The following is a 23572-nucleotide window of genomic DNA, read 5'->3' on the forward strand; positions in this document are numbered from 1 at the left end:
TACTTATCACTTGGAGAGGCAGTGGTAATCTCTAGCTTTATTGTTTGTTTTTTTGTGTTTTTTTTTGTTTGTTTTTTTTTTTTTTTTTAAAAAAAATGATATAAGATTTGCATTTTATTTAGAGCATTTGTGTGACTATATGTCCAATTTTAGAATATTTGGCTAATCAGCGTCAGTAGTTACATTCTCTCGTGTTTCTCACTCTTAAAAAAGCAAAAAGAAGCTGTTGCAGAAATATCTTTAATGTGTGTGTGTAAGAATGCAGAGAGGCAGGGAGAAAAGGTGAAAGAAAAACATGAGAGGATTCTCCAGAGTTTCTGACAGTAGATGATCAAAACAGTTACAAAGAATAAATCTTAAGAATTTACTACAAAAGAAATTCGCAATAAAAGTCTAATCCTGCATATACCGATGTGGTATTTCTACTCCCTTGTTTACAAGACCTGTTAAACAGAAGAGAAGATAAATATACAACTAAGCATTGAAATAACATCTGTGCTAGCAATATTTACACAAAATTTCAGCTCTTATTTTTAAGGATGTTAAGTATACGTCCATTTTTTTTACCTTTAGCTTTTGTCTAGTTTTCACTAACTATAACAGGTGATGAGCCAGTGTTTTGCAGTTTTATTGTCCAGGGACATAGTTTTAAGGTATGAAAGCAGAGTTAAGTTACGCAAGAAGTTGAAGTTTAGTACAGAAAAGAGTGAACAAGCAGAGAAATCACCTTTTGTCTTTTAGTAAGAATTTTAAATTTGGAGTTAATATGCTGATGTTTTAGTATACGGGACACGCATATTTACATGTTTCAGTGGGAACTCCTCCAGATACTAGCAAGAGAAAGAGAGGACACTGAAAGCATATTGAAATAAATAGATGGCACAGTCAGTTTACTGTCCTTATCTGGCAGTCTCCGAAAAGGTTCAGGCAGTATGGCATTCTTATAGCTCGCAGAGCGTTTTGCTCATTCTTGGCTCTTAAGTAGCTGCACGTGATAGCATATGGACACAGAGGCAGCAAAGTTGCAGGAGAGGGGCGACTCTCAGAGTTACTTACGTTGACAGCCCAAGCTGTGCCAGATATATCCCGGCAGACATTTATCACATTTAGGCCCTGATGTTCCCTCCTTACACTCACAAAATCCTCTGTCATTACAGCGATCATGGACTGAACCAAAAGGGTTACAATAACAGTCTGCAGAAACAAGACAACACATACACACTGTATTCAGGTCTACATATGGTAATAATTCATTCAATACCAATAAATGGTGCACTTCCAGTGCTAAAGGTAAAGGAAGACTGTCTATTAAGAATATCTAGTGAATATAACTACTATAGGTCATTTATTTGTTTGCATATGTCATTTCAGGAAGAGACATTTTATGATGTGAAGAGAAAAAGTAAACAGAAAAGATACAAAGGCAGAAGATACTATGTGCTTTGAGGGTCAGTGATTGTAACGGATTCTCTTTTGGTAAGAATGTTTTTGACAATTTAATGAACATTAGAAAAACTTTGTATAGTATGGATATATCAATGTGCTATCAGGGTGAAACGTTTCACATTATTAAAATAGGCTTATCTATATTACTTCATATTTTCAGAAGTGCTGAATGTCTTTACAGGGCTATATAAATGCACTTTACTCATTTCCAAGATAGTCTTCCTTTATAGTTTTGAAAAGTATAATAATTTATGTGGATATTTGCCATTAAATTGATGAGATCGTATTTATCAGTGACATTAATAAACCTTATACATATTCCACAATGAAAAGCTTGAGGTGAGCAGTAATGTAATGCAAAACTTATCAGAACTGCTTTATACTGCCATTTTCATTCTTCTCACCTCCCAGTGGGCAGATGGAAAATGCAGTGAGGCTCATTCCCCACTGTATATTTTCCACGTGTGCGCACCTAATTAAAGAACGGCTACAGTAACCCATTGCCTCCCACAACACTTACTGTGTTCATTCACAGCCCTTTTCTTTAATGTGGTTACAATATCTGTGTTCAGCTTTCAGCTAGCTGAACAAAGATGACAAAGGTAGCAGAGCTCATTTTTGGCACTCTTGCTCTTCAGTTTATTAATTTTTTTTTTTTTAAATGAAGGGCTGTATCTTATTTGTATGTAGACCCATGTAGACCCAGAGTAACTCCACTGCCAACTGAGACCACAGACACATTTTGGCAGCATCTGATCTCTGCTACTGTTGAAGGCAAAAAATATACAAATCGATTCCTGAATCTGGGCTACCTGCTGGGAGTCTGGCTTTACATGTCTGTGAATCAGTGCTACTTTGATGACTACCTCTGGCAATTGTTCCCTAGCATTAGGTTAAACCTCAGTGATACTGTAAATAACAAAATGGATTTGAACTGGGAAGTAAAATATAAAAAAAATCCAAAGGAAAAGCTATAACAGGCAAAAAATTACCACGAAGACATTTGTCATCTGTTGTCTCAGTGTTTATTAACTATAAATTACAGATGGCACTTTGAACATTTGGCATGCTGAAAAAGAATAGTTACCTTTGGCAAACAGAGTTCCACAATAATAATAGAGTCAATTAGCTAGCAACATTCATTAATGAAGTTGAAAACTGACACGCCAAAAATACTGTGCAAGGCTGAGCAGAATTATAGCACAGTGAGTGCCATTTGAAAAGCTGACAATTCTCATGTTAATCATATGTATGAAATGTTTATGTAAACAGGCATAGAACTGAGATACATATTGAATGCAGGAAATAAAATTTGCTTGAAGAGTTTATAGAAAACCTTAAAAGACAAAAAGCATGGAATTACATTAGAAACAGAGGGCACGATTCTGGTACATTAAAAATAGCTTCGTTGGACATAATGGAGTTACAGTGATATAAACAAGTGTTTGTGAAAGAAATCTATGGCCTATGATATTGAATGTTTATAGATAATGTTATATTTCCAGAGATCAAGAACCTGATCCTGAATCAGTGAAAGCTTTCCTACTGAATTCTATCATATAAATACATAAGAAGTTCCAGGCCCATATTGTGCTGTTTAAGGGAAAGTAGTGTTTTGTTTCCCCTACAAACAAAACTTTAAGCCAGGCCCTTTTACAAAAGTAGTAATCAGAACACCTCACAGACCCAGTAACCTTTAGTAACTGAATCTAGCCTCTATCTTTCCCAATACACAATTGATACCATAGATACATAACATACAGAGGACCACCAAACATCCAAGCCCGTTGTCCAACACAATCACAGGCTGTGGAACACTTCCCAAGACCTGCCAAATATTTAAGACATTAAAAAGCTCAAAGGCCACAATTTCAGTACGCCACAGGGAGGCAGTCAGTATCTCCAATATACTTACAACAGGTCACTAAATAACATTAAATTAACATTCCCAGACCATCCTAATAAGCAGACCACACACCAGGTTCCACGGTGGGGAAAAAAACCCCTGCAGATCTGAACTGGGAAGGAATTTTCCTCCTAACCTCCATCTGGTGACTGTTTGAAGGATGGGAAGATGACAGTAGTCATCTGTTCACTGAGATTCACTATATCAGTGTGATGCTGCCACCAAAACACAATGAAAATAAGTAAAAAAGAAGGTTGGGGAAATGGCTGAAGCTTGCAGGCTTGCTGCTTGTCAGTCTGGGCTGACAGTGCCTACAAGACAACCCTCGGGGTTCACCTAACCACATATCATTAGGGTTTCTAAAGGTCTCACAGGTGTTAAGTGAAGCTTAAGCCCAGGTGACTGCAAGGTTGGCTTTCTTATAGGTGTGACAACAATTACCATTTCAGTATTTATGTTGTAAGGCAAAGGAAATATTTTATTACTCTGGGTCTACTTGGTGGTTTCCATGCTATCCATGCTTGCCAGTGTGTGTATTCACTGAAATAAAGAGTTGTTAGGACTTTATCAGGACCTTGTAAAAATAAAAGGCTCTTCAAGTTGTTAAATTCTTTTTCACTGTAAACATGTCAAGTGAATGATTTTTAACTTTAAAACACCTTGATTTATTTAGAACTGCAGTTGCCCATATGAGGTAATTTTGCAGTTAACTGACAAATCCACAAATTTTTGATATTTCATTGTAGGAAATTAAATTTATTTTGCTTCTAAAGAAATCAAGGGCATAATGAAATTAGATTTAAGCCCACTGTACAATGTGTTGCATTTGGTTCACTGGTAAAAACCTTCTCAGTATTTCAATTCTTTGTAACTTGTCAGTTTTAAAAATGAAACATTTTACATTTTCTTCATTTAGTTAGCATCGGCTAAGATTCACAGATGTGTTATCCGTGTACTTACCATATATATTTATGAAAACTATGTAAGTAGTTTTGATAAATCAGAGCCAAAGCCCTGTTAGCTGCCATTAAACTAGCTTATCCAAACGTTTTTTACTTTTCTACATACATGACTGAAGAGGAAAAAATTAGCCTGGAAAAATTAGACTTTCATACAGGAATAAGACTTGCACATGTCACTGGAAATCTGCTCATTAAAATGTTCATGCCAACATTCCACTCATACTTAAAACCCAAAACACTGCTTTTAAACTCAGAGAAAGGAGAAATGAGCGTTTCCAATAGAGCAAGACTCTTTGTGCTTGACCTAGAAGGATGGTGAATCCATCAGCTCTCTCAGAGGTTAAAATACTCTACACTTTGCAGGATTAAATCTTAGGAGCCCCAGTTCCTACACACTTTAAGCACAAACTTCTCTGTTTTCTGAAAAGCGTTTAAGTATCTGCTTCACTTCACTGACTTTAAACAAGAAGTAGTATGACAATCTTCTTAAGTTGGCAAATCAGCTAGGATGCATACATTTGTATGCAGTATGATCACTATGATCCTGAAAATTGTCTTAGTCCAACAAGAATAGTAATTATTTAAAACAAATTACCTAGCATGCAGCAAACCAGGGTTTGATCCTATAGCCATCTTGCATGGTATAATTCTCATGGGAGCCCAAGAGAATTCTGCTTGCATTAAGGTGGATAAGTCAGCAAATGCATCACATTGCCCTTTTTTTTTAAAGACTCTTGTTAAATGAAAGGTTTCTTAATTTTATTTTTGCAGAGTCTGGGCAATTTCGAAGTGCACAGTTGTTTGACTAAGACATTCTAAATACATTGCTAGCAAATTAATTTAAAATTTATTTCTTTTTGACTCCTGGTTTATTACCTTCCTTGTCTTATGTAGCTATAGCTGCTGTCTTAGCATTTCAGTGTACATGGGAAAACAATTTACTGAATGAGCTGATGAAAAATCCCAAACAGAGTAACTGAGTGTCACATTCATTAGGCCTATTTAGGCAGCTGAAATTATACAGCCCTGATGTCATACCGATGATGTCTGTCATCTACATCAGAAAAATATACGGGACAGTGTTTTTTTTTTCCAAGAACATTTGATTGGGTTAATCTCCTCAGCACAGTCATACAAAATCATGACTTGCCTACTAAAGTTCTCATTAGCTCAGACTAATTAATGTCAAAGGAGATAATGCATTTTCTGAATGTGTTGCCAAGCAAAGTTAAAAGAAGGACATGTGAAATGCATTGCGTGGATGGATCTGGGTGTTTATCACGAAATAAAATGTAAATCTATCAAGCTGCAGACTGAAACAAATAATAGGAACCTATATAGTTTCTGGCTTGAATCTCAGCAATGGATTATAAAGAATATTAAAATATAATTTATATACCCATAGTCTATTTTGGTATGAAAAAAAATCTTGTAACTACTCTTTTTGCTTCCTGGAAAATGGAATCTACTGATGCTTATGTCTATAAGAAACATAATAAATTCTCCACCTCTGCTTGTTATTAGAACAGTGCCTTTTGTGGCTACCTGTTAACTACTGGCCATTGTATGAGGCTTCCTTTATTGATTACGTTCACCCTTCACCTAAAGTGTCCTAACTTCTGCTATACACTGTATGTGGTGATGTGAGAACAATGCATATTCTTCTAGTATGATAAAGATCTTATATTTTTTCCTAATATGCTTTTTTAATTATGTTCTGACACTTTCTTTAATTCTGCATTTTGGATATTTACAGCAGATGCTAAGTCTAAAGCACTGTTTTCATCTAGGAATCCCTTTTCTAAATTGACATCATGTCAAACTGACTTGACAAATTCTGCTCCTAACCACATGGGCATAATTTCAGTTTCTCCCCTAAGGAGAGGGGAGGTAACACTGCATTTACAGCCCCGTGCCTGGGAGCAGAATTAGCTGCAACATGTTTTTATGAAATTTAACTGAATAAAAGGGGTTAATAAACACCACTCCCCATGTCCTATTGATGCAGCTGGCAACTTTTGTAGTCTCCAGGCAACTATTCAAGAGTCTTTACTAATAATTGCAAAAGTTAGACTGGGAACAGGTATTTATGACTCAACTCTTCAGTTTTCACGTGCGCAACTCCAGCATGGCTTTCTCCTGCACAAGGACAGCACAATGAGTTTCTCAGGGGCTTCCTGGGAAAGTCTTCCCAGGACCCTTAGCCAGGGAGGTTCATCATCATCTACAGATTCAAAATGCCTCCTTGGGGCTACAGGGGCAATGGAAATGAGGTGAAAAGTCTACACAGATGTTCTTATCCATTGAAAAAGCTCATTCTGGCTCAACTGGCAAATAAGCAGCAGTGGTCCCTAGCAGCTGCCAGTAGGTGAAAAGGCACAGAAGAAAAGCCACAGTTATCCCGGGACTGACCTATGCACACATTTTCATCGTCCAGCTCTGCAGAAGCATTTCTGAAGTAGCCCAGCCTGCATAACTCACAGTGCTGACCTCTAGTGTTGTGCTTACAGCTCACGCAAATGACCGTATTGAGCAGCTCGATGTAACTGCACCGGTTGGAGTGCCCGAAGCATTCACAGTCTTTCAAGGAAGAACAGAAATGTATACAAAATGTATACAGCAGCAGAGTAATAGCACATTACATGCTTAGTAAAAATGAACCATGAATAAAGTATGAATGAATGGCACATACATGTTAATCAATGTAACATGGACAACAGCAGATGTTTATCTGCAATGAAAGTGAAGTTTGTTTCAGGCAGGTTAGTGTGACCCGACGACCATGGCATGATGCCGAAGGTTGGCTGTTGTTGGCAGACCTGATGGAACTGAAGCATTTGCAGTTGTAAACCTTTCAGGGGTACTGGAGGCTCAGCTTCCACTGATAGAAATGCACATCTTTTTGCGCATTTGAGATGAGTGTAAATCAAGACACAGAAAAAACTTCTTCATATTAAAAATATTAAATACACTGGACAAAATTGTCAAACTTCATCATGCTTAAATCCACAACTGTAAGTAAAATAAAAGCTTTGTGAGTATGGTGAGTATTCAAAAATACTACTGATCTTGGGGTATTGTAACTGGAAGGCACCTTGGGAACCAGGCTGTTTTATTTCAAGACCAAACAAATCTCTAGTTTGACAATTTTGGCCAGCACCTCCTAAAACAATTAACAGAGAAGAAAAGGAAAGAAGAGAGGTGTTATTTAAGAGCTACTTCTGAGGTAAGCATTAACCCATTTTTATATTCTGAGGTGAAAAACAATGGGGTCAGAAAAGATGGTGAAAATTCTGAGATGTGTACTGAATAGAAAGCATATTTACTGCAGCCATCTGAAAGGCAGCTGGCATGACAGGCGCTTTTTAAAAACCCCTTCATTAAACATAGAATGCTAGTGCCTTTTAGTCTTTAATCACAAGCAATGCTTGGTTTTATGCAGAAAGAAGTAGAAATTAGAAATGTATCAATATCATTATAGAAGGCACAGCTATGCTTTGTGTAGAAAGCTTGTGTAAGTCTCGTCACTCAACTCTGAGATTGTGAGCCCAGAATGAATGCAGGAAAGGTTATTAGGATGATCAGAGAAGTAGAGAGCCTATTTAAAAAGTGAAGACTAGGATAATTTGGCCTGTTTAGTCCAGGAAACTGAAGACAGGGGACATCACTGGGCTATAAATACATCAAGGAGATAGCCTTTTGCCATCCTAAGTGAATATCTGTGCTAATGGACAACACTGGCACAAGAACAAATGGGTGTTAACTGGCCACTGAGAAATTTCAACTGGAAATTAGGAGATGATGGTATCTAGCCATTAGGGCACTGAGGTTCTCGAACACTCTTCCAATTTGTAGCAAAAATAGTGATGCTTTAGAGATGTTTATTAACTGGTGAAAGAGATTGTGGTATGTTTCCTGCAGTAATGGAGTACTGGATGCAGGGACTTGAAAGGGCTTCGAGGTCTTGAAGTTAACTTAGCCTGTAATTAGATAAAGCTGTAGCAGAGGGTGTGAAATGTTTCCATACATGACAGGGGCCAAGTCCCCTGTGCTGCCTTTCCTATGGTTTGCTGCTGATCATGCTGGGGCACCTAATGAACCCACTGATTGTTGACATAGGGCGTCAGATACAATATTTGTGCCTGTCTGTATTTTGATGAAGAAATAGCAATACCAGTACATGTCTATGAGTATGCTATGCACACCTGATACGTATTGATTTGGCTGTTGTCTGATGTAGTAGACTGTAAAAAGATAGCAACTTTTCTTATACTCTACAGTGCTTAGCACAACATATGTTTCAACGTTGAGAGCTGCCTTTCTGCTGCCAGGAAACATGAATTCAATTTACATATACACATTTGGTTAATGTATATGCATTCTTGTTCTTTTCAATGTTATACTGGTAAACCGATGTTTTGTGGTTCATGCCAATCTGATAATTCTGATGCCTATAACTGCTGGAGTACAGTAAAACATTTGGTGTTTCAGACTCAGTACGCTACCACTTGACATAATTGAGGGGGGAGGAAAAAAGTGTTAATGTTTGTTGTCTTTTGCAGCTGGTCACTATGATTCAGCATCTCAGCCAGCCACCCAGCAGCATTTCTCCCCTAGTATATCCATCTTGCTCGAGTAAAAACTGCCTGTGTGGGGCAGAGGCAACAGGTCCAAAAGTGGAAACTAGCACTAGCAAACAGGAGTTACAGGGAAAATTGTTACAATTGTAAGTTTTTATGTGTCTGATTTTTAAAACAAGAAAGACTGCTTAGTGATAAGCAATCTGATCCTTCTGAATCTCAGATTCAGAAGCAATGCTGTCCTTCTGTCTGACAAAGGACCTGTCTTCTCCCGCCATTAGACAATTTGTTTTGGTGAGACGATACTGTACTTGTATGTTTTTCAGACTTGTGGCTAAACATAATCATATTGTAGGTGAATTTAGAGGAAATAATTTACCTTGGTTTTTGAATCAATAACAGGCAGCAGAATACTACATTTTTGTTTCAAAAATATGCAGACTATAAAGAAGTGCCAGTAAATCAGACTATGTTACATCATCTGTTGTGTTTAAAGTAGCAGAAAGAAATTGAGAATATTCTGTGAATGAATGACTGCACTACTGCCATTCTGAAATTGTGATATAACCTTCGATAATATTACTACTACACATAATTAGCCATTACAAAAGCACAGGAAACAAAGCTGCCTATAAAGTAAGTAACAAGGCTTGCTCCAAGTTCTGATTTGGACTCAAGAAATGTCTAATAATTATGAAGGACTTAGTTTGATGTACATACATGCTCCTAAACATATGCAGGACTACCCAAGTTTGGATGTGGCTCATCAACATTAAAGGTAAACAATGAGACCAGTTCTTATACTTGGTTGCATTCCTATGGGTACTGCTCTTTTGTAACAACTGTGCTGTGTGAAAGCAAGCCTTTGTCTCAAGGTTAACTTGTACAAAGATACAGGAAAGCTCTATCAATCTTGATCATCAGATTGGTAAATGCTACATCGTATAGGAAAAAACCCAGTTAACCCAAAACTGTCTAACATCTGATCAAAGATCAGTAATGGCGCAAAAGAAAAAAAAAGGCATGTCAAGTAATGATTAAATCAATTTTTTTGCAAATTTTTGCTCCCTGCCCCTCCCCATTTTGCTAGTGCAATAATATGAACTTATTTTGCTCACTGCTGTTGGCCTGATAAGTGAATCATTTTTACATCCCTCTGTGTTTATACAAAAAGCTATGTAAAGGGTCCTCATATGATTGAAATGGAATTTTTTTCTCACCTGGCTACATGAGATGCTACCCTAAACCAGCCAAACATAACATGTAGAATTGCATTGAGCATCATGCCAGCTGGGGAGCTGATACCTGTCAATGCTGTATGGCCTTTCTAGCTTATGTGGTTCACCTTAACCAGCACACCAAGACCAGAAAGTAACCTGCTTATGAGACTTGTCAGAAGCACGGCTTAAGGTTTCAGGCACATGGCTCTGGCTAGCAGCCCAACCACTTTCATGCCCTAGCAAAGCCATGCAAGCACTGAAAGAGATGGGGAAAAGTGTCAAAATCAGGCTGCAAATGTTTTACCAACAATGAAATGACACGAGCTTACAGTGCTAGAAAATGCTGCTTTCAGTTCTGAGTACCACATGTCAGAAAAGACAGACAAACTGGAGACAGTTTAAAGCTGAATAACAATAAGGAGTAAATGGTTTGGAAAATGAAACCTCAGAGGAGAGGTAAAGATAGCTAGATAGGTTTAATGTGAAGGAAAAAGGGAGAAGAGCGCACCATGTTAGATTTGATAATTGTCTTTGGATGACTCGGGAATTGTCTAATCCCTTGCCAGCTCACAGAAAGATCGACTGTGTGAGCCTTTAAAGACTATTTCCAGTGCAATGATTCTATTGCAACAATCTTGATCCTGTTGTAGAAAGCATGATAAAATTACCCATTGAAGGAGGCTCATAAAGAGGTTGATTGTGTAATTGTTTTGTTTCTATAAATTTAATACTTTTTTCCCCATTATAATGCTATGATTTACATCTTCGAGATGACATAGTATTGTGCTGTGGGGACAAGGTTCAGCTGAAGCTTCAGCTACGACCAGTAAAACATGAGACATCATCACATTAAACAATGGTAAACACACATGGAAGGGAAGCATAACTTTTAAACTAAGACAGGTAATGCATGACACAGCTATCAGTGTCATTTTCTAATTAAAAGCACAAAGAGTACTTCAAGAAAAGTACATTCAGAAATCATTAAAATATTTTTTCTTTTTCATTTTCCAGTAACTGGGTTCCTCCTTTATACAGTAACAAAGGGCAAACAAAGATTTCATTGTAACCTTAGAAATAACCTGCTTCATAACAAACAGTATGGCTCGTTATCATGATCTCATCAAATGGGTCAAACTAAGTTCAAACATTTTTTAATATCCCTGTTCCTTGTTAATATGTATTTCATGAATAATGAGATATTCATAATAGCTACAGAAAGACAAAACGTCTTTATACATACTCTTTACAGATAAATTGATGAGGAAGCACAGTGAGAAGATCTTGGGATTCAGACTGTGAATGACAGATATGCAAATGAAGCAGGCTGCCTGTAAGAGCGAATATTGGCATCCTTCATTATGCCCATATAATTCCATTATTTCGATAAAACATTGAAACATCAGTTCAAAGTGTAATGCCTACGCTCTGAATTTGCACACTGTTACAATAAAATGAAGATGTAAGGCACACTTACAATGCACTGAAAGACATAACTATGCATTGCACTCCATGGCATGTACAGATACTCTTTGAGGATATGGACAATGATGTTTAATGTATTGTTTGCCCTCAACTAATTTGCTTATGTATCCTCTTTTACAATTTATGCATATCAGTGAGGAAAACAAGACTCTAGCAAACATATGCTTTCTAGGCAACAATTGGAATGGTCATATTCATACACTTAACTCCTTTAAAAACAAATGCCATGTCACTTTATGTGCCAGCAGTGACTGTCCAAGAAGCATATTTATTACTTTCTTTATATGGCTTATGTTTATGAGACTTAATGCTTCTGTTGTTGTCAATGAAGATGTCTCACCAGTAAGCTGATGGGTACACTTCACAGATATTCCAGATTCATACAGTGCAATGTTTTCACAACACAGAGCACTATGGAATCACTGTATGAATCCAAGAATTCCTACCTCTCTTGTGGTTTGCAACTTGAACAGAAGAAACAGTTGACATAGCTAATTTGGGAGCAACTGGATGGATAATAAAATGAACAGTAAATTAGAAAAGGTATCACATAGGAATAAATCAAAAGATTAAAATAAGCGTCTTTATTTTCTAACTTTTAAATTAACTTTAACAATGGTTATTGTTTTATAAGGAAAGGGTGAAAGTTAGGGTAAATTACTTATGTACTATCAACTATGGAATCATTTGAGGTGTAATATCCAAGATAAAGAAAGGGAGTGTAATTCACATCTACACACTTTGGCAGTTTTGTGTTAAGAGGTTATTTGATGGTTTCTCCCAATCCATGACCAAAGACTATATGGTAACCAGAGTGGTCTGCAAAGGGTTTATTAAATTTATGTGCATATTCATTCTGGGCCAATAGCATAAACAAAGAAAACACAATAAAATATTAGGTATAGGCAGATTTCTGTAATTATTCTCTTCATACACTAGCCTTGACTGAAGTATTTCATCCACAATAAATGTTAAACACTGTCACAATATGCTGCAATCACATAATCTGAATAGAAATGCTTTTAAGTTTTTGTGGTTTGTGCTCCCTAACAAAACGTCAAAACTAAATTTACTAAAACTCTTATTTTTGGGGAAGAAACACTGAATAATTTTGTGCTGTTCAAGATGTATTTTGCAATGAAGTTAAGTCTTAGATCACAAGCAGTATAATTAAGCTATGAAATCCATTAGAAATTCTAAGTATCATTTCACTAGGAATGTTTTGATTTAAAATGCCTGTGAATAATGTAGGCTAATCCTTACAGAGAGCAGAGGAGCAGAGATCGGTCTGGGGTTTTTTTGTTTGTTTAAGGAATACATGCAAAAGCTTGGAAAATATAACATGGGCTAAATGAAGTTATTAGAATGCTAAGTATCACTTCATCAGGGATGTTTAATTTAAAATATATGTGAATAACGCAAACAAAACTACATTGCTAATCCTTACAGAGAGCACAGATCAACTAGTATTTTCTATTTTGTTGGGCGCATATAACATGGTAGATTTTTATACATATGTGCATATGTTTTGATTTGGTCATTGTGATCAATGGATTTAACTACAGCCCTTCCAATGTAATTCCCCAACAGATTCCCAATACATCTTGTTCATTTTAGTAGCTATTTTCTAGATCACCTTTTCATTAATTTTGTTCTCCATCTGTATGTGTCATAGCACAGAAAGGACACCCTTTGAACAGTCAAAGCCAAGCCACAGGCCAGATTCCTGCAGGGATTTTTTTGGGAGCAAAGGGCAGTAAATAAGGAGAACAAAAGGATGTTATTTTTCATAATGAACAATCATTTTGAAATGTGAAGTATAGCTGAATACAACTTCAAATAACGAAGAATCTTACTTTTATTAGTAATCTTAAAAAGCTGTTCTGTTTCAATGCTAATCATCATGCCACAGTCTGTGAGTAATTTTTTGTGTGGCAATCAAATTGCAGAAAACTATGAGTCTATCCTGCAGAGAACTTGCTTGTATTGTGGATAGCATGCAAGCTGAGAATGCCTCTCAGCTCACTTGTGAAAACAAAGTGGAAACAAGACATTAAAAATGGGTTTGATGTAGACAATGACAATCTTTTTCAGTCAAGAATCTCGAAACTTACTCAAAATATAGACTGAGGTCTAAACAAATCCAACATTATCTAGGGCTTTCTGTATATTGGTACTTATAACTTGTGCATCTACTTTTCCAGTCTTTTTGCAGTGATGATGTGCATAATCTCAGTGTTGGAAGACTTTTCAGGTAAGGTTTGATTTATGGTTATTTTCTCACAGAATAGCATTATTTAGCACCAGAAGAAAAATGAGCTGGATTATTATTGTTACTCCTTTTGCCACTATGTGGGACTCCTTGAAAACAATTTCAGTAATTTTAGACCACTAGGAATTTTACAGCATCCTACCTTGGTTTGGTTTAGAAACCTCAAGGGAAGAAATATTCGGCCATATCCTATCAAACTTTGGAGGATCTGCATGCATCAGGAAAAATCAGGTTTTGTTATTTACGTCTGTGATGTTGTTCTAAACAGGCAAGCATATGGACAAAAACACATTACAAACATCCATTACTGGACTAGTCTAGGTTGCACTTTAACAGTACATGACTCCACAGTGAACAAGAAAACAAGCAATTGATGATTCCCAAAACACCAAATGGACATAAAATACTGTGCATAACAATTTATCTTCCATGGTTTAAAATATAATTTTTCTTGATGAGAAGATATCCTAGACCAATGTATGTGATTGTAACATCAGGAACGAAACAGGAACATATTCTGTTAAGTCTGCTCTGTAGAGATAAAATGACAATATCAGACAAATACAGATTTCTTACCGAAGACGCGTATCTTACCATAACATCCTGTTTTAGGGCCTTTTGAATGAATTATATTTCTGTTATCAGAAGACATATATTTACCAGTGGAGTGGGCCTTTTCTTTTACTCTCATGCTTTTGTGTGTTGTATCTATTTCCTATCACCTCTACTGATATATTTTACAGCTTGATTTTTTTTTTTGTAAGAACATTAAATGTCTACATTTCTTAAAGGCTCTACATAATGTGTTGCCTACATGTACAAGCATTTTGTTTCTCAGTGAAAGAATTAGCTATGTCTCTTTAGAGCTTCATCTCCTTTGGCCAATGTGCTTTGGGACTGGGGTAGTGGGGAGTGATAATCCTTAGCAGAATGGTGCTTGGTGTTGGAGCTGAGAGTAAGTAAAGGGGATGGGGTTGCAGGAAGAGGAAACAAAGCTTTTCTTTGGGCCCTGATCCGGGAAATGGTATTTATACTCTCCTTATTTTTCTGTTATAATATTTTCTCTGTTTTCATCTGCCTAGGTTTGAATATCAGATTTGGACCACATTTTTATCATCTTATGTGAGTACTGCATTGGTTGTGTCCTTTCTGAGCTGGACAGAATTTTCCTTAATGGTCACATCAGCCTACACAGTGGTGATATTAGTGGGGAGAGAGCTATTTCTTTATTTCTACCTACAAGGAACTCATTTGGGTAGTGAGTAGATTGCAGTTATCACAACGTGGCTGGCATTAAGGGTCTAGGCTTATAGGTCTTCTGGAAGAAGGTGTGTTTCACTGTTATGTCCACCTTAGTGGAAGACCTGCAGGGATGCTATGACAAAAAGAACTGGGGCTTCAAACATCTGATGTGGAAGGACATGATTTTTTTCCATAGTATCTTCTGACCTATTTGTCAAGGGTGAAGAGAAATTGGCTGGGGTGGGGATGGCTGTCCCAAAAGTCCTGCCACATAGAGAACAACTCAAGGGAAGGATGATAACCTGCATTGTGCCATTTACTGTTAGGTAGTCTTCTGCAACTGAATCACTCAAGTTGTGATATACTCCCATCATTACATCATATTCTTGTATTTTTGTGCTTTTTCTTATCAATCACAAACACGGAAGAAAAACTGAGTCAGTTTGGTAGACTCTCAAACAGTCATATGTATTGATCAAAAATAACGTGCCTCTACTGGTCAGATCCACCAATTCACACACATAGGAAGTGCAAACACAATAGTCAGAGTGTATGACAAAAGGTATTTACAAGCCATATTTACTGAGGTGGCGTGACAACCCTAGCCCACTGACAGACTGTAATTCCATGCACCTGATACACCACCTTCCTCCTCCTCCTCCTGAAACACTGACAGACTGGTTGTGTTAAATAAGTTTCAAGCACACGCAGACAAATTACTTGCACAGTTAATTCACTGTTAAAGTTTTGATGGTTTTAGGAACACTTAGGCTTGACCTAAAGATTTTAAAGGGACTAGACATTAGAGAATACATGTAAAAATCAGGAGCTAAAAAAGGAAAAACAATCTTTATTGACTACATTGTCCTGCTGTCCCTTGAGCCTTTTTCTCTTTTAGCCATTGCGCAACATCAGGGTTTTTGCACAAAACCTGTAACATTGCAGAGCTTCCAATATCCTACTTCTGTTGTTGAATACTGTGTTGCACACTTACTCCAAAAATTCACATGCATAACGGTCTTCAACTGAAATGGCTTAGGTATTACCAGAAATGAAATTAATGGCGTCAGAGCTTTGTAATGCCTTAGGACTAACCCTCTGGTATATCTGTCATTTAATAAACTGTAAGGCCTATATAGGAAATCAGATATTTTATATAATCTGTTTCATATAATCAATAATATTTCATATATAATCTTATTCTGATGATGATTTCCCCAAGTAATCTCTTGTCCAAATAAAATCATTACTTGTACGACAGAAAAATCAGTGTTACATATTTCTTAGTAATCCTATAAATGCTATAGGTCTGTGCTCATTTTAGCAAACTTACTTAAAACTGAGGTTGTGACTCACTGCAAAATAATTAAAAATTCCCTGACCCTTTAAACTGGATTACATTGAGCTGAGTTTCTTAATGGACATCCAAAACAATAAAGAGCATATTTACAGTGCCTGAAGATCACCGATTAAGTATTATTACTAGTGATTATTACTAGTTGTTAGTGATAATTATAACCATCTCAGAAGGGACTTCTGGAGGTCATTTGTTCCACCCTTTGCTCAGAGCAGGGTCAACTTCAAAGTTAGATGAGGTTGTTCAGGGTCATATCCAGCTGAGACCAGATGCTGTCTTCAGTGTCTCTGGGCTGCTTGGTAATGTGGTTAATGCTCCTGGGGACTTAATGCTTCTATTATGTGCTTTTTTTAAAAAAAAAAATCTTTGATGAAGATAATATTTTTTCTTACATCCTTATTTATGGAATGTATTATCACTAAGATTACAGGTTTCTTGATTATCTTCTTATAATCCTTTCTTCTTATATTTGAAATTTTCTGGGTTTGTTGTGTTTTTTTTTTTTCCAACGGAGACAACTTTAAATGCTTTATCTAAAAAGGTATGTGAGACGTCTGAGTCAAAGAATGTTGACTGTCATTCCCACAAATGCATTGGAGCAGATCAGTAATCCTTTGAACAGGCACTGGGAAGATTCAGTTAGCAGCTAGTTATTCTTTTACAGCAACTTGTGAAAATGTTTCTAATTCTCAGCGATTACCACTAAGGGTTTTATTTATAGAGAAGGTGACTAGATAAACCAAGGTTTTACAGAACAGTTCCATGTATGGACACTGTATTTTGTAATTAAAGTCATTATTTGCCAGAATAATTAATTACATTTGGTGTAGGTATTCTAGAAGACATATAAATCTACTGTAATATATTCTATGACAGTTATTCTGGGCAAACAAAGCTACAGAAATGTGAAAAAGAGTTTCTAAAAACTCACCACTGTTTTAGTGGTGTTATTTAAAAGTGAAGCTACTGTAGGTACCTTTAAGAGTAGAGGCATGTGAGCTATATGACTGAGCAGAAAATCAGATATGACATTTTAAATTTGCATTGGAAATTTCTGCATTTTTAGTTACTATTGTTCTAAAGCCAATTATATGCAGAAAATAACTATTGGGAAAAAATCTTACTTTCATGAAGTAAGAAGAAACTGATGGCATGATATTTATTAGGTGTATGATAATTTCCTTTTTTTTTTTCTCCCAGTCCTTTTTTTTGGATATACAGTATCAGAATTACCTATGATACTACACAAAGAAAATCTGTCTCAAACATTCACTGGAAGTGCACTCTGCACCATGGGCTACATCATGGTTTCAGACTGGGGAAACAGTGGAAATGAATGGGTAGTTTCAGCCTGATTCCAACCAGGCAGCTGCACATGAAAAAAACCTGTCATGACGTTGGCAGAAATTAATCAGCACTTTATTTGTTTCTCGCTCCAACCAAGTGCTGAGCTGGCAGTAGAATTAAAATGTATTCCCACTGAGAGGGGCTAGCCTTCCTCAGGGATGAAGAGCGCAGGTGATGGAGCGTATGAAGACTATGTTGCTGCCTGAGCATCTGTGCTCTATGGCAGACTAGAGTGTATTTTCATTTCCTAAACTGTTTTCTGCTGACCCAGTCCACAAACAATCCATTTGCTGAAAATTACTACTAATAATCAGTAAAGTCTTAAATAATGCTCGCTCTAAAGGCAGACAGGGAAGCACTTGTGTTTGACAACTATCATTACTTATTTAATTTATAATAACAATAAGGAACCCTAGTGAGAGACTCTTAATCAGAGTTTTTTTTAACTTTTCTTCAACTTCTATTTAAAACACAATAAAGCATTAAAAAATTGTCAGTGTAAGATTAACAATTCTAGTAGAAGTCCATGTTTCTAGTCATAGAGAACTGGCCTTGCCACTGCCTGTTTTAAACCATGAGTAGGTGAGAGTAAATATTTATTCGCAAATACAGATGTCTGCTGGGCACAGCGGAGTTATATGTATGACAGTGCGTTTAGATGTTAATATTAGCCAAAAAATTATGAATAATAAAAAATAATGCTCACTGAAATCAATGGCAGATTTAGTAACTGCTGGAATAATTGCGTGTGTTTATATCAGATCATATTCCATCACTTCTTGCAAAGATCACACTATCATTATTACAGCATTTCTATCTCGTTAGGTCTGTTTGAGGTCATGATAACCTACGTCACATAAAATTTGCCTTTCAGCACTTTCGTAACACTGCAAAATCTAACTCATCAAAAGGGAGGAAATGCGGAAAAAGTTTTTTTTTTTTTTAAAAAATCACCCCTTTATTTTATCATGTTTAAAAAAAAATACTTGGCCAATGTTAGGCAATCTTTTTTGGAGCAATGTAGGAAGTTTCATACCTGTTCCTTTGAAGAAAGGAGAATTCTGCATAAATGTGAAGATGTGGTTGTTTTATGGCAGCTCCTCAGCCATAACAGCTTTTATAACTGTTGGAAGAATTTAAATGCAATTAGTCCTTTACGTGTCCACTTGTTGTCTTAGAGTAAAAGAAAGTGATCTTTTTACAGGCTTTAAAAAAAAAAATCCAATGATCCAGCTCTGGAAGCTTTTAGATATCAGAAAAAAATCCACTTATTTTAACAAATGTGTTGGCTAATTCTCAAGTTAATGAGGTCTGAGGGAGTAATCTTCAATGGTAAGTATTTCCACTAAAATATTTGCAAAAGTGCACAATGAATTCAAGTATTTTTGGAAGGAAATATTTAGGTACTTTCTCATGACAAAAAAAAGTAAATTATTCTGTTGATAGCTTGCTGGGGTTGTTCCTTTTTATTTAGATCGATTCTGCATTTTCCTACAAAGAGGCTGAAATTGGCTGGTTGACTTAGGATTATTGTACAGTCATTCACAACTGAAGAACAACAGTAAATCAAGATCTTTTTTTAAAAATCAGAACACTGATTTGGAAACCTCATTCTTCCCTTATATTCTATGTTTATATGTCTAAAGGACAGAAAGAAAGAGGAGAGGCTAAAATACAGAATTGTGTTTTTTCCTAGCAATTTCTCCCCAAGCTTTATAGATAATTAGATTTGTAAATATCTTTGTGGATCATGTCTGCTCTCTGTAAACTTCCCTGAGTAACTGTAGCTAAACTTGCATATTGCAAGTGCAATGTGTTTTGTGTGGGTACCGTGGTACGTATTGAAAAGTTGATATCTTATTTTCTATAGTTTCCTATCACTTGATTGTATATTAACAGTTAAAACAAAGATAACTGTGAAGTAAGTTATTTCCTGTATATTACAGCAAATAAAAAAGCACAGAAAAGACAGTTTGACTGATAGACTCTTTTTAACTAACCCAAGATGATGAAGGTAAACTGGGATGAAGAACGAGAAACAATACTAAACTGTAAGCGGCTGGTGAGAACGGCTCCTCTGACCTGTTAAAATTGGTGGATCTGGCAAAACAAAAACTGAAACAAAGGCTCCCCCAAACCCCCCCAATAACCCACCAGTGCTCCCTGGAGCAGCGTTGGTAGTTTCTGCCCCTGCACTAGAAATCACTCCGCAAAGAGACGGCTTCTGCTCAGCGCTGGGGTCAGCGCAGGCGTTCTGCTTACTGAACCTCAAGGGGGAAATCCCAGTTATACAGAAGAAAACTGGCTTTGTTATGAATTCTACCAGGTAAATAAACTGCTCACAATGTCTTTTATTTGGGATGTTAAATTTCTTTCAGAACCGGTGTTCAAATAAGTGCTGCATAGGCTATCAGTATTTTCTTTCAGCCCAGTAATGTTTTAATATAATGGAAAATATAACTGTTAAATGAAAAATTCTGAGCGCTTCAAATCATTAAAGGAGGGAAAACAAATACTGCTACTGGCTTGATATTATAATCAGTTACTTAGATAAGGTGATTGCCTTAGACTAGGAGCCTGATTAACAGTATTATTTATTAAAAAGTCAGATTTGGATAAAATTGAATTGAAATGAGAACATTTTGCTAGTATGTCCAGAATAATATATATATAGTCTGAGGCAATAGTTAAATGTTCTAAGGAGATTAACATCTTAATGGTCTCTCAACAGTACAGCTCTCTCTCTCAAACTTGACCTCAAATATTAATAAAAAAGTAATGTACAACCTATTTACGCGTATTTATATCCTACTGACACATGTGGGTGTTGTGTATATACTCTAGTGCAGAGCTTGGCATTGTAATGGCTTTGATCCCATGATTGTAAATTTAATGACAGAACTTCTCAGTTACCGCAAGGGGGCAAAATCAGGTCCAAAATACTTTGTGTTGTTATAAGAAAGAAAAAAAAAATCCGCTAGTATTTGCTCTCACAACCTTTTAAGATATATATTTACCACATTAAAATTTCATAACAAATACATAAAACAAATAAAGCTATGCTCATCTGGACACTATTTTAGTTCCAGAAAAATACCTACTGTATCTTTCAAGGTTAAGAAAACTATAAAATAAAAGAGTGCCCATTCAGTCTTTTTTTTTTCACTTTTGTGTCTTGCATTCGTTATCATTAAAAAAAAAGTTCTCTTAATTTGAAATTGGCTATAAAGAAGAACAAAACCATAGAGAACAAAGCAGAAAATACCATTTGATTATCGTGATTTGCATCTTGCACTTGGTGTGCACGGTCCTGTCTCTAACTCTGACTCATCTGCACCAGCAGGCTTTAAGGTGATAATCACCCACACAGAGCTATTTGCACATCATGTCTATCCTATCCTGTATCTAATTAACCCTTTATAACAAAACTGTTTAGCATAATTAGTGGAGTTATGCGTTTACAGGAATAAAGATAGAAGCTATAGTGTAGAAAGATTCAACCTTTTGAAGGCATAAATGTACAGATAGTAACTTTGGTATTTGTCACAATAATGAACATTTGATGCATTGGTCTATGTAAAATTGTACAATCATTATTTTAGCAAGTAAAATAATGTAGTTTTCAGAATATTTGCATACTGTATATAAGCATTGCTTAAAATTATGAAATGGTTTTGGGACTCATTAATTGCTAACACTTTCACCAGTATTTTTCCAGACATGGCTGAAAAATGCTGAAAGGGCCAGCACTGGGATCAAGAATGCTGGAAATGACCAGAGAACCTATTATTCAACTGATAGACAACAGCAGGTACAAATGACCTTAATGGGAAAGCTCTGATTTTTTTTTTTTTCCTTCTCGATGATCCGAAAGGATGTTTTACTTAATGACCACTCTTGCTTTGTGTTCAAACTTTAATGATAAGCTGCTTTAATACAAGATTCTTTGAGGTAAAAAAAGGAATAGGGAATGATACATAGATGTGCACACAGGTAAATATATTTTATTTTTCTTTGCTTGCTTTCATTGCAGTCTTAAAAAATGTTAAATGAACATTGCTTGCAGTGGCATCTTCTTTGTATGCTGGCACTTTAGTCTTCATAATCACCCACCCCAACCCCATCCTCCTTATATACAAGGAAAAGCTGGAAGCACACAAAAGCCAATATCCCCTGTTAGTATTTGCTGCCAGGCAAAATAAAACCCAGACCATATCTCCCGAGAGTAACCTCCTGTCCCTAAATGGGGAAAAACTCTGCTGATATGAACACAAACGTTGCATCAGCATAGACAAAAGAAGAAATCATGCAGAATCCATTAAAGCAGCCACAACTAATTAATCTTGTTTGTTTTTATGTGTTAATTGTACTTCTGTTAAATTCTCTTAGAGACCAGGATAAATTGATGGGTTCTATCCTTGTTTAACAATAATTCTGCTGTTTCTATTTCATGGGAAAGATGTTCAGAACATTGTGCAAGTAGAACTATTTTCCCCCTGAGCTATTTAAGAAACAATACATGAAAAAAACAAGCAGAGTGTCAGTATTTACTTGTGCTCATGAAGAGATGCTCATGCTTCATCCTTTCCAGGTAGGCAAAGAAATTTGTTGAATTCTACCACATACTATTCCAAGACATTTACAGCAGATTAAAGATAAAGCATAGACTTGCAGAAACTTTTGTATTTCCTATGGAATGTTAAACAGAATTTTCTCCATTTGTAAGAGAGAAACTGTGCTAATCACCCCAGTGTAAAATAAAAAGAGGTCAACAATGCATCCTTTCAGGTCACCATTGTTTAAAAGGTATTTGAGTTTCCCTATTAGGTTTTCAAAGGCCAACATCTGCTGATGCTCAGAAATGGTAGATGTGGTGAGAAAGGCTGTATGGAGTGTGAAGTGAAAACACAATCATATAGTCCATGCACACAGTACTAAAAAACTGTAACACAACCAAACTCCAAAGAGCTATTTTCCCATTCATCCCATTTCTATTATTAATGGCAAGAATATTCCTGAGAACAGTGACATAAACTTCTTTCATTTAGTTCATTTTTTTTGGTTATAAAATACATGTATAAACACAGTGTTTTGAAAATAGCATATCGCTATTGCATGACTGCAAATGCCAAAGGAGACACTAGAGTGGGAAAATTACATTATTAAGATTGAAGGCTTTCATTTGCACGCTATTGTCATTGATGCTGTTTCACTATTTAAAGCTGCAAAACAGATGCCCTGGCATTCAGCTGTTAACGCTGCTCTCATCTGCAAGAAGGCTACTTTTGATGGCATTTAACTTGCTGTCTAGAGCTTAACAAATCAGCACCATTCATGAGCTTAAGTAAACTGAGCTGATTTATAAATTGACAGACCTGACCCTGCATCATAAGAAGCGAGGCAGTTTTACCCAAATTATTAGAAGCTTTTCAGTTGGATATCAGGTATGGCAAATTGCATTTTACTACTGTGATATTTTATCATTGTGTTAGTCCTGCATCACACAAGTTGTGTCTAAAGCCTCTGCAAAGCTGAGGCTATGGGGAATATTCTTTCAGTCAGCCACAGCAGGATCCTATTTCTACCTGCCTGCTATGGAACTCAGCTAGACTTACAGCTGAGCTACTGTGCACTTAGACCCTTCAAGTGTTTAATTAATAATCTGTTTCACTGATATACTAGTTCTTTACATAACGGTGTTATTGTTTTGTTACAGTTTAAGTGTAATATTTTGGTGCTTTAGTTGCATACAAGA

The 23572-nt window shown here is 36.3% G+C and overlaps 1 protein-coding gene across 4 annotated transcripts in view; it reads right to left on the reverse strand.

Annotated features, from left to right (window-relative positions):
• The window catches only part of NTNG1 (netrin G1), a 164008-nt gene that overhangs the window by 27034 nt on the left and 113402 nt on the right, over positions 1–23572 (reverse strand). For 2 of the 4 annotated variants that reach the window (XM_068406098.1, XM_068406096.1), the window contains exon 6: positions 1057–1194. The exons of 1 other annotated variant lie outside the window; for it this stretch is intronic. In XM_068406098.1, the coding sequence (XP_068262199.1) occupies positions 1057–1194 (138 nt within the window). Of the gene's footprint in view, positions 1–1056; positions 1195–6726; positions 6895–12045; positions 12106–14013; positions 14080–23572 lie in introns of all 4 variants that reach the window. One more of the 4 variants, XM_068406100.1, reaches the window with a different exon arrangement.

The sequence above is a fragment of the Nyctibius grandis genome, chromosome 8, assembly GCF_013368605.1.
Source record: "Nyctibius grandis isolate bNycGra1 chromosome 8, bNycGra1.pri, whole genome shotgun sequence".
Lineage (NCBI taxonomy): Eukaryota > Metazoa > Chordata > Aves > Nyctibiiformes > Nyctibiidae > Nyctibius > Nyctibius grandis.